At 44.3% G+C, this 15,229-nt stretch overlaps 1 protein-coding gene across 3 annotated transcripts in view; it reads right to left on the bottom strand.

Moving 5' to 3' along the window:
- Micu1 (mitochondrial calcium uptake 1) overlaps nucleotides 1-15,229 on the bottom strand; it is a 146,054-nt gene that overhangs the window by 113,203 nt on the left and 17,622 nt on the right. For all 3 annotated transcript variants that reach the window (XM_038343014.1, XM_038343016.1, XM_038343015.1), the window contains 2 exons: nucleotides 10,391-10,552; nucleotides 3,564-3,738 (listed from right to left, as the gene is read on the bottom strand). In XM_038343014.1, coding sequence (XP_038198942.1) covers nucleotides 3,564-3,738; nucleotides 10,391-10,551 — 336 coding nt within the window. In that variant the 5' untranslated portion in view covers nucleotide 10,552. The remainder of the gene's footprint in view (nucleotides 1-3,563; nucleotides 3,739-10,390; nucleotides 10,553-15,229) is intronic.

Here is a 15,229-nt window from a genome sequence, read left to right as displayed (position 1 = left end):
AGCAGCTGAGTAGGGATGTGGGCCTTTATCTTAGCACTCAAGAGACAGAGGCAGGCAGATCTGTGAGTTCAATAAAACCCAATCACAGAAAACAGCGAGATAAAAGTAGATTCCCTTGGTGATGAACACTGGCTTCAGGTGATAAAGTGAACGAGCTCACTCTCCACTGCCCACAGTGGAGAAGGAAGGCCCAGGGAAGGTAAGGGAGCCCGTGCCCAGCTGCCGGGGCAGGACTGAGAGGCCAGGAAATGGATAAATCCCGAACACCCAGTCTCGGTTCCCTTCTGCTCCATCCCAGCTGCAGCACACGGAGCTCTCCATCAAAGTGGCTCAATGGCCTCCTGGCTCTGACAGTCTTCTAGGCCCTGCATGGCCAAATAACTACCAGCTGCGTAAAATGGCCGACAGTTGAGGACAGAAACACAGCCAGGGAAGCAGATCAACTGTTGGCCTAGACTGAGAAGGCAGCTGCCAGTAAAGGGACGTCCCCACTAAGAGGCCGCTGTCCTGAGTGGGGTTAAAACTCTCCTGTCTCAGGGGAAGAACACCACTCAGCTGCCACTGAGCCAGAGGCCCTCTGCCTGCCTGTGACATAAGATAGGGTTTCCCTAAGGCTGCCTCAAGGGAAGGCCAGGCTGGGACATGTGATCCACAGCAAGACGTGTGCCACCATCACCTCCACAGAGGTTAACCCTGAAGACAACTGGGTCTAACACCACAAACCGACAAGTAACCAGATGGCCAGCAGGACCCATTACGGTGACAGACAATGATGAGCTACTCTGTCCCTAGGGAGGTGCTGTTCTCGGCCCAAAGCTCGGGACTTGCCTTGCCAAACTGAAAAATGCAAAGTCTAGGTAGTTTTCTGCTAAACTGGATTTTTTAAATACTGCTGAGTTTTCTATACATTCCAAAATATGAGAGGAACTAATTATTACAAAAATCTATTTGTACCGGGGCATGGTGGCATTATCTACAACCCTAGCATTCAGGAGGTAGAGGCAGGAGGACCATTGGAAAAAAAGAGACAAAAATAAAATACACACAAAGAATCTACTCCATTTGTGGCACCCCACAGATACATTTTGTTCTGTAGGAAAATAATTTAAACAAAATCCAGACATCATATGTGAATAGCAGAAGTGAAGTTGTGGATAAAGGCTGCACATGATCTGGCCAAGTAAGAAAGAACTTCATTATAGAAAGACAGCAGGGCTTAAGAGATGAGGATGCTCTCCCTCACACATAGGGGGCACAAGAACACTTAAGAGAGATGGTCTCTTTTAAAATGGTGCAAACTTCTGAACTCTTAAGAGCAGTAGAGATCCCCCTCTCCCCAAGTCAGGGTTTCTCTGTGTAACCCTGGTTGTTCTGGAACTTACTCTGTGACCAGGCTGACCTTGAACTCAGAGATCCGCCTGCCTCTGCCTTCTGACTCAGCACCTGGCCTGAGATGGTTTTTAATAAGCTTACATTAGAAATATATAGTTTGTCACCCAATATTCTCTATTTTTACATATGTGTGTCCGTGTGTAGATGCGCATGCCACAGAGCCCACGTGGAGGGCTGAGGATGAATAGTGGGAGTCAGCTCTCTCCTTCCACCATTGGGGTCTGGGTTCCAGAGAGCCAGCTCAGGTCGCCAGGCTGGGCAGCCAGGGTCTTTGCCACTGACCCTCTCACAGCCCTAGTCTGCTCTGAAGAAATGTCCACAACAGTTTCTGGTTTTACTTCGAAGATCTCATTTGTCTTATTAGATGGATTTGTATAAACTTTGCAATTTTTGCTTTTATAAACTACGTATTTTCTGTCCTTGAAAAACTAAAACACTAAAAATAAATTTGGGATTAATAAAATGTGATTATGATTATTAAATTATAGACAGAAGAACTCTCACCATGTTTATCTGTTACTTAAATAAATAGTGACTAAGAAAAACAGACACGTGCAAGTGCAAATGACCTGTGCAATGCCTCCCCTTCAGCAGAGGGAGGGCAGCCGGCTCCTCCTCTGAGATGAGGGAAGAACTGAGAACCGCTCCTGACGTAGCCCAGTTAGGCTTCACAGCTTCAGGAGTTCCAGATTAACACATCACACTGGCAGCTTTAGTGTCCCTGTGAAACAGGAGGCACTGTCACCTGCTTTGGGGACAACGAGCTATAAACGGAAAGCCGGTTAATAAACGTTGATTTGAGTCATTCGGCTCTTTCTAAAGTGGAAGTGTGTAAGGGAGCTGTGGCATGAGACAGCATACTGTGCACTGACAGAACTCACCCGATACCTGACAGCTGTGAAACCATGTTTGTTCAAATTCACCCTGCCACAAATGGACTTAGAAGGTGAGAAACCATGTGTGTAATTTCATCTATAAAGTTCAGTACTTTTCGAAGGAGTGACACTTACAGACACACATGACATTGTATGTGGGAAACAACGTGACTGCTATAGCCTTTCTATTTTCTGCAGCTGGACTGAGAAGTCCACAAGCGAGTTGTCTGAGAAATCACCCTGAGTGCTTGTGTGCATGCCTGCCGAGCTCCACAGTCTGACGTCACAGGCGTTATTAGAGCAGAACCGAAACCTCTCTGAGGTAAAGCTGCAGCACCCGAGGCCGTGGTCACAGTTTACCCTGTCCACAACTACTGTATTCTCCCTTTACAGTTTGACACAGCAAACCAGAACAAACTCAGTACATCTAGGATAATATTAAGAAGACGCAGAAAGCAAGTATCAGCTTACAGTTTGAACTGAAAGAATAGAGTGTGTTCATCCTGAAGACAACCCTAACACTGTTCTGCTCACTTCAACTCAGGAGGAGTGAGGTGAAAACACAGTTCACCCTTCAGGGAAGCTCCTGAAGACAGACGGTATATACAGTAGCTCCAGGAAGTCCCAGAAACTGACCAAATTCACTAGGACCCTCCCTCCCAACAGTAAATAGTAGAGACTGTGGGGAGTCCCTCTCAGCCCAGCCACTGAAGCCACAGAGAAGTAGAGAGCATCCAGGTAGCCTGGGGGAAAGCAGAAACCAGCTGAGCTACCTGGAAGAGGTTTAGCTATCTGAGGCACTTGGATGGAAAACCTCCAACCTGGGGAGCTGCCTGCAGGCTGAGCAGTGAGCTCCAGGTTCCCAGCACTTGTGAGCTGTCTCCCATGCTAGGGTGGGCTTGGTGACACAGCTGTCTGTGAGTCATTTCTGCTCCTGTAAGAATTCATGTGTGCATAAGTGCGGGGGTGCAGTGTGTGCGTGCGTGCGTGCGTGCGTGTCTGTCTGTCTGTCTGTCTGTCTGTTGTGGCTCTGTCACATAACACTTCCCACTCCCAGGGCACCTGTGTGTGTGTGTGTGTGTGTGTGTCTGTCTGTCTGTCTGTCTGTCTGTCTGTCTGTCAGTCATGGCTCTGTCACATAACACTTCCCACTCCCAGGGCACCTTTGGCTTACAACAGTTAAGAGATGAAGACTCAGGAGCGCCTGTGACCCATCTGAAACAGAGGATGGGACAGGACAGCACAACTCCCCTTTAGGACACAGTTCTGATTCCCTAGCAAAACTCTGCTCCATACTTTTCTGTCTCTGAATCCAGAACGCTTCTTTTTCTTCTCTTCCGGGTAAGGCTCCGCCCCAGCATCCACAGCCCTTCCTTCATGGCAAGAGACTTCCCCTTCATCTTTAGTCTTCCCTTTATCACCAACATCAGCCTTTTTGTTGTTGACGCATGGCGGAGATTCCGCATGAGCTCTGGGGATGCAAAAGAGAAGCCTCGATCAACCATGGAGATCTGTTATAGTAGTAAGTACTCACATACACAGTTTAGCGGAGCAGCAATCACATCCGTCCACAGTATTGCATGAAGAACTTCCTAAAATACCTGGAAGTACTCAGCAACCCCCTCTGCCGTGTTACATATACACAGGAAGCAAGAGCAGCAGCTTGCTAAGTGAGATAAGCTGGCACAGTGGGGACAAATACTATATAACTGCATTTCCATGAGTTACCAAAATTAGTTAAGTCATAGAGCAGAATGAAGAATGTGGCACTGTTATTTAATGGGTGAAATTTCAGGTTGTAAAGGGGAAAAAGTTCTGAAGATGGACAGTTGATAGACCTGAAAGCTGCTTTTCAATGGGTATGTCATTTTATTTTTTATTTTCAGTGGGAATACTGTGCTTTAGTTTCCTTTGCGATTTGATTTTTATGTGTATGAGTGTTTTTGCCTGTGTGTCTGTGCATCGTGTGTGTGCAGTGCCAGCAGAGGTCCCCTGGGACTGGAGTTGGAGAGCTGCTGGAAGGTACTGAGAACTGAACCTGGGCCCAGGGCCTCTGGAAAGAAACTCCTAACTTCTGTGCCCTCTCTCCAGCTCCAGGAATATCATCCTGTTCTTACTTTTCAGTGGGCATATAACTTATTTCATTTTTCCTTTTTAATTGGTATGCCATTTCATTCCTACTCTTCAATGAGTTTAATATTTCATTTTTATTTTTCAGTGGGTACCATTCCATTCTTTTTCCTAAGTGTCCCACTTCATTCTTACAAAATGAAGTTCTGGAGCCCTGTTTCACAATGAGAATATATTTAATATGACTAAAATATATTTTTAAATGGTTAAGATGAAAAATGTTATGTGGTGTTTATTGAAATAAAAAATAGATACAGAATAAAGAATATGTAATAAAATATCTCTCTCTCTCTCTCTCTGTGTGTGTGTGTGTGTGTGTGTGTGTGTGTGCGTGTGTGTGTGTGTGTGTGTGTAGACCAGGATGGTGGCCAACTCACAGAGATCCACCTGCCTTGCCTCCCAAGTGCTACCCAAGTGCTAGAATTAAAGGTATGCACCACCACGCTCAGCTCAATAGAAAATATTCTGATTTTCGTTTTCCCTCCCTCTTTCTTCCCACGTCTTCCACACCCTTCCAACTCCATGCCTTCTTTCTCCCTCTTTAGAAAACAAATGGCAAATAGAAAAAACCAAGAATAAAACCAAACAAATAACAAAGAAAAAGCAGCAAAACACATGCCATTGGAAATCATGATATATAAGCAAAAGCCCAGGATGGTAAAATGTCCAAACAAAGCAATATGATTCAAAATCACCACCACCACTAAAACAAAACAAAACAGCAATCAGCCAACCAACCAACCAACCAACCAACCAACCAACCAACCAACCAACCAACCAACCAGACAAAAACTCCAAGATACCTTGGAGTTCATTTTGTGTTGGCCATCTACTGCTGCTCATGGGACCAAACCTTAAATGTGGTCTGTATACCCAGTGAGACCGACCTTGGAGAAACGAATTTTTCCTTTGTGAGCAGTTGTCAACTGGAGAGAACTTCTGGGTTAGTTTTTGCAGACAGGGACTCTGCCTCAAGAATAGACCCACAGGCAGAACAGAACAGAAGTGTGATTTGTTTCAATTAGTTTCCTATAAGCACATTTTGAAACATTATTATGCTTAACTATGTTGCAGCATTTGATTCATTTGGGATTGTGTTTCCCTGCTTTGTGCTTTTTGCTTTGTAGAGCACAAAGAAGGGAATCCTAGCATGCCAATTCCAACTGTTTTTATTTTCTTTCTTCTCTTTCTTCTCTTTTTTTCTTTCTTTCTTTCTTCCTTTCTTTTCTTTTTCTTTTGTTTTTGTTTGTTTGTTTTGTTTTTTTGAGACAGGGTTTCCCTGTGTAACAGTCCTAGCTGTTCTGGAACTAGCTCTTGTAGACCAGGCTGGCCTCGAACTCACAGAGATCTGCCTGCCTCTGCCTACTGAGTGCTAGGATTAAAGGCTACTTCTTTTTAAGTAAAGTCATGCTCAAGCAAAGACAGAAAAGCACCAGTCATCACATTCACATGGTTGACACTGCACAGAAGTATTAAGTTACAAATAAAGGCAATTTTAAGTGGAAAAAAAACAGTAAAGAGAAAAAGAAATGTGGACCAATACAAAGGAATGATGAGCACCAGAAATGACGCCATGTGGGTAAATATAAACATCTTTCTCTCTTTTTTAGACTTTCTCAGGTTGGCAACATGGCTCAGCACATGCCGCCAATCCCGATGAGTTCAGTCCCTGGAGCCCATGCAGTGGGGGGAAGAGAACCGATTCTAGCAAGTTTTCCTCTGACACTCACACACACACACACACACACTCACGCACGCACGCATGCACGCACACATGCACGCACACGCACGCATAGCTTTCTGACAAACTCATACATACACTGTAGATAGGATATTTTACCAACTCCTACATGTGCTCCTATGCCCCCCACCAGAAGCTCCTTTCCTACATTCATATCTGTTTGTTTTGTTTTGAGATCTACTGAGTTTAAGCAGGGCCATCTGTGTGGTCATGAGCTTAGAGCCATCCACAGAGGCTGGTGGGCTACCAATTGCTGGAACATGAGTTGTAGACCAGGCTTGCCTCAAACTCAGATTCACCAGCCTCTGTCACCCAAGTGCTGGGATTAAAGGCGTGCATTGCCAAGTCCAGCCCTGCCCCTTTCTTTAAAATTTTAAGCAAAAGTAACTAGTAATAACAAAATTCCCTAGGGTGTGTGTACACATACAGGCATGGAATGTATAACGCAATAATACCAAGAGCTAGAGGAGGAAAATTGAAATATGTCGTTGCATATATGGTGTTCTTATTCTTACATATATGGTGAACCACAGAACTCTACCTAAAGGTAGGTTATGACAAACACAGGATGTATGACATAAAGTCCAGAGCAGAGATTGGCAAACTATACCCATAGGTCAAATCCAGCCTCTTACCTGTTTCTGTAAAGTCCTCGACCTAAGAATGGTTTCTACATTTTAAATGGTTGAAAGGAATAAAACAACGATATTCTGCGATACATGAAAAGTGTATGGAACTCAAGTTTCCGTAGCCATCCTGTTCGATTTGTGCTGCTGCCCCGCTGGAGAGCCCCTCCGGGAATGCCGGCCAGTCCTGCTTTTAGAGCAGGTCAAAGAGGGCAGGGAGAAGGAGCAAGTCCACCTAGCATGCGGGTGGACTTGGGCTTGATGTCTGGAGCCATTCACCAAAGGAAAACCAACACACAGGGCATGCATACAAGGAAATAGCACACTGGACACCATTGATACCTACAGTTAATACATGTCAATGAAAAATAAGAAAATGAAATGGAGAGCTGTGTCTTATAGGTTGCTGTCAGAGAGAAAATCAACCATAAAACCAAGTGAATGGGAGGGGGCATGGAGGTGTACGCCTATAATCAGAGCACCAAGGGGGAAGCTAAGTTAGGGGGTTTGAGCCGGACGGCAGTCTGGGTTACAAGTTCTAAGCCAGCCTGGGCTCTACAGAGACTCTGTTTCAAAAAAAAACAAAACCTTTTTGATTATTTCTTCAAGTACAGTGGATTAAGCCATAGACAAACCCAAAACAAACAAACAAAAAGTATGGGGAAAAAAAATCACTGAATTTTTTTAAGTGTTAACAATAGTCTTCCAAGTAACTAATTAGAATAAAGACTAAACAAAAAGAAATATGAAATAATTTGAGCTCAGTGAAAACAATATATTAAAAACGTGAGACACAGCTAAAGCACTGCGTGGAAGATGATATTAAATTTCTGTACTGGTAAAAAATAGAAATACCAAGGTAATGATATAAAACTCTAACTTAAAGTAAGTACAAGAAAAAGAACAAAACCTGTGACTATCAAGAGGGAGATAATAAAGAACATAAATGTGCAATCAAGAAAAATGAATGACTGTGAAAGTAGGCTCACCGCATCACGATGAAAGAGAGATGAAAGAACAGGTTTAAACACCATATGCTCTCTGTAGTATTAAAACCTTCGTTTGGGAGTAGAGAGATGGCTCTGTGGTTAGGAGCAGGGGCTGCTCTTGCAGAGGCCCCAGATTAAGTTCCAGCACCCACGTGGTGGTGCACATGTACACGCAAGCAAATACTCATATGCACATAACAAAAAAAAAAAAAAACAGGCAAATAAATAAACCTAAAGAGCAAAGGCACAGGCTACAGAAAGCAAACTCACAGTTAAGGAAACAAGGGCATTGTGTCCTGGCAACTGACGCAAAGGCTGAAGGCTGAAGGCTGAGCTTCTTCAGAGGCTGCTGGAATAACTGAGTGCAGGGCTGGGAGAGTAACTCAGCACTTGCCTAGCATGCACGAAGCCCTGGGTTCGAGTCCTAATACCACAATAAAATGAAACAAATCCCCTGCCTCACCCCAATCACAAAAATTAACCTACGAGCAGCCCTAAAGCTAAAACTCTAAAACTCAGAACACAAAGAACATATAGTGGGGGATGAACAAAAACTTCCTCAATAAGAAACAAAATCCCATTAATCTATAAGACAATACCAACAAACTGGGCTTTCTCAAAATGAAGTTTGTGTTCTTTGAGAGACACTATGCAGAAGTGCACCAATCGGTGACAATATTTACAGTAAGGACATGTCTGCCCAAGTCTTGTGGCCAGAAAAAACTTTTAGCACTCACACAAAAAAAAGCCAGTTTGGGTTTGGAGAGATGGCTGGGGGTTAAGAGTATGCATTGATCTCAGGAAAACCTGAATTCAGGTCCCAGCACTCATGTCTGGGGGCTCCGGATGCCCTCTTCTGGCCTCTGCAGGTACCCTCACACATGTGCACATACCCACACACAGATATACACATGGCACACTTAAATGGAAACATTTTCGAAGTAATTTAATTTTTACTGATAATTTGAATAGACAATCCACATAGGAGGCCAAAGAAATGACAATAATTCTGGGAAGAAGCTTGGCAACGTCAGCGGTTGGGGAAGCAGAAGGCAAAGCACAATAAAGCTTCTGGCTAGAAATGTTCTGCCCAGGACAGTACAGAATAGGTGGGAACAGGATCACCGCTTGGCCAGGCCACAGTGGTGCACTGCCAAGAGCCCAGTGGGAAACTCTTTGTGTTTTATTTTGTTTCAAATATCTATCTATCTATCTATCTATCTATCTATCTATCTATCTATCTATCTATCTATCACTTTATTACTGTTATTTAAGAGTGGGGCAGTGCACACCTCAGTGATTGTGTGGCGGTCAGGGGACAATTCTTGGGAATCAGTTCTCTCCTCCCAGGGATCAAACTCAGGTCACCTTGTTTGGTGACAGAAGCCCTCACGCCCTGAGCTGCCCTAGTTGGGCAGTTTTGAATCAAGTTTCTATTTTCCAAGCAAATAAATTTCTAGGTGTTTATAGTCAAAGGAAACGAACAAGGCAGTTTTATCAGTGAGAAGAGACAATTAGAAAGAAGTGCCCGAGAAGTGGAAACACGGCTTCATATGACAGCCATATGAAAGAGTACTACTGGATTGCACAGGACTCCAACGCCTGATGCATAAGCACACATTTCAGAAATTGTGCTCTGTGAGAGAAGACATCCAGACGGGCACTGGGGTCACTCTGCCACTCTTTGCTTTAAAGACAAGCTGCCCTCAAACCTTCAGTGCTCCTGTCTCTGTATCCCCAGGGCTGTGCCTCGAGGCTAGGCCACCACACAGCTTCCAAGAAATACACTCTTTATGGTTCCCCTCAGGTTAAATTTCAGAAATACAAAGTGGCAGTGATAGAAATCATCTTAGGAGTTGCTTGGAATTGTGGGTGGTGTGAGACTGCCGTGGAAGAAGCCTGGGAGGACATTATAGGTTGGTAGAAATGCTCTATTTCTTGATTTGGGGGTGGTTACACAGTGATATACATTTGTTAATAATCATGGAACTATATGTTTAAAATAGGTAGACTTTGTTACATATTTAGTCAATAGAATTAATTTTAAAACTGGACTGTTTTTGAAAGCCATGCAGAATGATAGCAACTTGAAGACAGGGTGAATGAAGAAGAAGATCAACACAAAGTATGGCAGAGTCAGAAACGAGAGGCCTGAGGGTCACTCCATTTTCTTTTCCCTCCAGGGGAGGTTCAGCAACTCATAAGAAAATGATGAGGTGACATACGAGTACCAAGGGTTATTAGTTGCATGTGGCTATCAAATTGTGAAGTTTCAGGAAACATCCATTTTCTAAAGACATCCCTACACCACGATACACATATTCAGCAGGGGGACAGGCAGAGCTTGAAGCACTGTTTTCTTTCTTTTTTCTTTTCTTTTTTTCAAGACAGGGTTTCTCTGTGTAGCTTTGAAGCCTGTCCTGGAACTCACTCTGTAGCCCAGGCTGGCCTCGAACTCACAGAGATCTGCCTGCCTCTGCCTCCCGAGTGCTGTGATTAAAGGCGTGCGCCACCACTGCTGGGCTTGAAGCATTGTTTTCTGCCTGCTGCTCTGGCAGGATAACACAACTCTGAAAAACCCCATTTCCTAGGTCAACATCATCAACACTGAATGATCAAGCCGGAAACAACACTCACTTCTTCCATAAGAGACCAGTACTGGCAGTCACTGCGGATGCTCCCAGGAAGGCCACCATCATCAGTCTTCTCTTGGTCTGTGTGGGCTGAGATGCTCCATGGTACCATCGAGAGCCCACAGCTAGTTTTGCCAATGCAGACAGGGTGTTAAGACGAAACATCCTGTGGACAAACGATAGAAATGTCACTTTAGGTGCTGTTGGTGGCAGTGATGATGATGATGGTGACAACGGCACATCAGCAAACACTGGCGAAATCTTGCAGAGACAGTCCTTTGTCCCTCAGAATAAACACCCTGGCCCCTTCCCCGTCTCCCTCACCCCCTAGCTCCTTTACCACGACATCCTAGCTCATCCTAGCACAGTTCTCCCTTTCTTCTCCTAAAAATGACAGCTGCAAGGTCATTTGTTTTCTGCCTGAGTCAGAAAGCAGCCACTTTAACTTTTCTTCCCCACTTAATAAAGGACCTCTGTGAAAACAGGTGTTTGGGTGTGGTTTGGGTCTAATCCGGACTCAGGGGAGCCCCTGCTGTGTGGGGTCTCCCCACTTCACCCTGCACTTGGGGTGTATGTATCTAGGGCAATATATTTACCCAAACATCTGCTTCCCTTTTCGGTTCTAAATTTCTTTCAAATGTTCTTTCCCTTTGTAGACACGGAGCCAGACACAGGGCTTGCACTACTTAACTACTTTATTTTCACGTGAAAATATGTGCATAGTATAAATTATACAGGTCCCCGCTCCTAATATTTATATATATTAACAACCTTTATTTTACTAACATTACTGTATCCAGTTAGACTCACTCACTGGTCTGTTGCTGACTTTTCCCTGGGACTGAGATAATCTTGCCCCTGCCACTGTTCCCAGACCAGGTGCAATCTCAAAACTGGAGCTCATCTCGCTGCCCTTCTAGACAAAGTGGACGACGTTTACTTTCTGGAACCCAGAAGTCATCTCCCATTACTGCACACATGCTAACAAAATAAAACATGGAGAGGCTGTCCCTTATATTTTCTTCCTAGCTAATAACTGATGAATATTTTTTCTGATTAATTTTTAAATTAACATTTCCCAAATATACTTAGGTGTAAATAGAAATAGCATTGCTTTTGGTGCAACAAAAATGAGCACAAATAATGCAGGGAGACTGTGGTCATCACTGACAACCAAAAGCAAAGGACCCTGGGGGATTTTCAATGTGGCAAACAGGGAATACAGCCAACACACAAGCTGGAACGAAGTGGGAGAACTCGTCTGAAAAGACCTTTGAGGACCAAACTGAGAATTTTTATCACACACACACACACACACACACACACACACACACGACCCCTGAGTTCTTAAATAGGAAGAGGTCATGGCAAAAATGATATTTCAGGGCTAGGGAGGCAGATCAGTGGTTAAAAGCAGTCGCTGCTCTTCAAGGACAGAAGTTTGGTTTCCAGCACCCACATGGGGCAGCTCTTAACTGTCTGTCACTCCAGCTCCAGGGGCCCCAACCATCTTGTGGCCACTGTGGGCTGACACACGACAGCAATTACCAGTGTATTCACTAGCTCTGCAGGGAACAAACTGATGAGAATTAAAGGCAGAGAGCGAGTCCGGAAGCTCTCGTGGTCTTGAGGTTTGTTTAAAACACTGTTTAGGCTCACATGCTATGTCTATGCCTCATCTTACTACTTGGCTACACGAAGCAATGTATGTTAATATCATCTCTAGTGGGGTTTCCATGGATGCCGAGAAGTGAAATCTCACTAAGAAAACCCCCTCTGTAATTAGTCCTTAGTTCTCTGATGGAGGGATACGGGATACATAACTGATGTGCTGAGTTCTGAGGGGAAACAGACTTACAGAGGTCAGTTTCCTCATGGGTCTGAAAAGCTCAACAGGACAGCAGAGGCATTCAGGCAGCCATGAAGACGGACATGCAGATTTACTGACGAGAGTTAAACCCAATTAAAGCAGGAGCATTTTCTTAGTACCCAGCTCCCTCCAAACTCTCCACTATCACTAAAGGGGTCACACTTCTGAGAGAATATCTTTGATGTAAAATGAACATTTCTGACTAAAAATTGTCCAGGAAGGCAACTGAAAAGCAAATTTGTAACCAGATAAAGCATCGTCTCTCCAACAAGAAACTGCTAGAACAAGACTGCTGGAAAGCAGCACCAGTGTGTCCCTGGGATGCTCCAGAACCCAGGCTGTGGGGACTGTGAGGCTTCTGGGAAATGCTGAAAGGTCGCTGAAAGGTCACAGCACAGGAAGTCGGTTAGCGCACTCCTCTCTCCTCTCGGTTTACAGGTGAAGGACTCTAGTGAGACGAGGCCTATTTAGAGCTAGCTACGATAGATGTTAGAATTTGTTTTTACTCCCAAATAAATACTCTAAGTAGGAATGCGCTTTGTTATAACTATTCTCAGCAGCAGAAGAGCCACATCCTAAATGGAAATCGGTGGGTTCAGGTATAGCTCTGAGAGAGGATGCTTGCCTAACATGCAAGAGGTTCTACATTCAGTCCTCAGCACCTTGGTAAATATGCACATTCATAAGTAAACAAATAAAATGTCCAATTCCAGAAAGGCAAACAATGATGCAATATATGTAAATATTAACAATGATAATCATAAGCCATTAGTGAGCATCATCTTGAAAACCAACAGACAGCTGGGCTAGAGACAAGGCAGTCAGGGGGGTAGAGACGTCTCTAGAAACTGGGAGAAGAAACTTAATCTCATATTCACTAGGAGAATGCAAACTTAAGCTATAATGAGAGAGATGGATGGTATAGCTAGCTCTGTGGTAAAGGGCTAGCCCTTAGCACCAAGGTAAATGTGCACACAAAAGAAGTCAGATGTCCAGCTATAGAAAGACAGTTACATAAAAAGTAGGCACAAGCCTGATGATGGTGGCACAGGCCTTTAATACCAGCACTCGGGAAATAGAGGCATGCAGATTCACAGAGCGAGTTCCAGGACAGCCAGGGCTACACAGAGAAAACCCCGCCACAAAACAAAGCAAAAAGTAGATACAGTCTATGGAGTGCAATTGATAACAGCCATAAAAACTGCAGACAACTCAGTAGTTCTCCTGATAATATACTCTGTGATGCACTTAAATGCCTGTGAAATCTCTGCACATAAGACTCTGTATTATGGCTTATAATAAAAGACTAAGAACTTAAGCATGACCACATAGGACTAATTAAACTATGACATATCCACACAGGCAATATCATGTAGCAGTGACTGGAAAATAAAGAAATTTTCTTATGTATAAATAGAAGAGAGGTTCCAATAGGTTATCTAAAAGAACAAGGGCATTCTCAGTCACACAGCAAGCTCCAGGCTAGCCTGAGCTACAAGACCAAAACATAGCTTGAAGATGGAACCAAAGGCTATGTTTTAGAAGGTAAAAAGAGGAGGAACACCCATTGCAGGGCTGTTTCCATGTTCCTCAACTCCTCCTCCATGTCAGGATTCTGCAGTGAGAGGCTGGAGAGATGGCCCAGTGGTTAAGAGCTTGCTGCACAATCATGAGGACTGGGGTTTAGGTCCCAGCACCCTGGAAACAAGCAGAACATTCCATATGTCTGTAACACCAGCTCTGGCTGGGGGTTGGGGAAGACAGGAAGATCACTGAGGATCACTGGGTTCCTGAGAAAATGAGAGCTGAAGGTTCTGGGAGAGACTGCCTCAATGGAGCAGGTGGAGAGCGACAGATGGGACACTAGATGCTTCTTCTAGCCTCCATGTGTGTGCACACACACACACACACGCAAGAAAACAAAACAAAGCAACACTCTGTGATAAGAAGGCATAACCTATCAGCCCTCCCCCCAAAAAAAAGGAAGAAAGAAAGGAAAAAAGAAAGCATAGCCTGAGAAAAACAGCCATGAATAATGAAGAGGGGGACAAGAGAGATGGCTCAGAGGGAAGAAGCCTGACAGAACCCACATAAAGAAGCCAGATGCAGTGGCATGCATTGTTTGCAACCCCAGCGCTACTGCCTCAAGACGGGAGGTGTGGGCAGAAGAATCCTTGGTTTCAGCAGAGGATTACATTTAACCTTAAAGTCTAAGTTACTGCTTTGAAATATACTCATTTTTCCCATGGGTAAGCCCCGTATATATGACGTATACATGTTAGTAAGTTTCCATTTGATTTTTTCCTTCATTGATCTACTTTTCATTCCAATGAACACAATATAAGAACTCTGAGAAGGTAAGGAATAATAGTTTTCCTTCCCTATATTTTTAAAAAGTAGTCAACTGAAAACATTAAGTGGCTTTATGCTTTTATTAGCATTGAGCACCCACATCCATCTAGCAAGCTCTGGATTCAGGTACACAAGTCTCCCAAGAGAGCTGAAATAGCCCCGACAAAATGCCTGTCGTTGCTGAGACTGCATTTCACTACGCTGCTCAGGCTGGTCTCAGACTCCTGGACTCAGGCAATGCTCCTACCTCGGGCTTCTGAGGAGCTGGAGTCACTATCGTACCAGCAGAGCATCTCAGTTATAGGAAGGCAGCCTCCAGGAAATGCTACCAAAGGTTGCCAAACCCGAGCTCATTTCTGTCCTGATCCTGCTTGACTTTTCAGTAGCACTTGAAAAGATAATTACTCCTTCACCCTCGAAATACAGTCACACACCACTCTGGGTCACGGTCTGGCTGCATATATGAATGGTCCCATAGATCACATCACCTAAAACTGAGCATGGTGGCAAACACTTTTAATCCCAGAGGCAAGCAGATCTCTGAGTTCAAGGTCATCTTGGTCTACAGAGTGAGTTCCAGACCAGTCAGGGCTACTTAGCAAGTCTCTCCCTCGCTCCCTC

This window comes from Arvicola amphibius, chromosome 9, assembly GCF_903992535.2.
Source record: "Arvicola amphibius chromosome 9, mArvAmp1.2, whole genome shotgun sequence".
Taxonomy (NCBI): Eukaryota; Metazoa; Chordata; class Mammalia; order Rodentia; family Cricetidae; genus Arvicola; species Arvicola amphibius.
The sequence above is the reverse complement of the archived record's forward strand: the minus strand, read 5'-3'. Positions and strand labels throughout refer to the sequence as shown.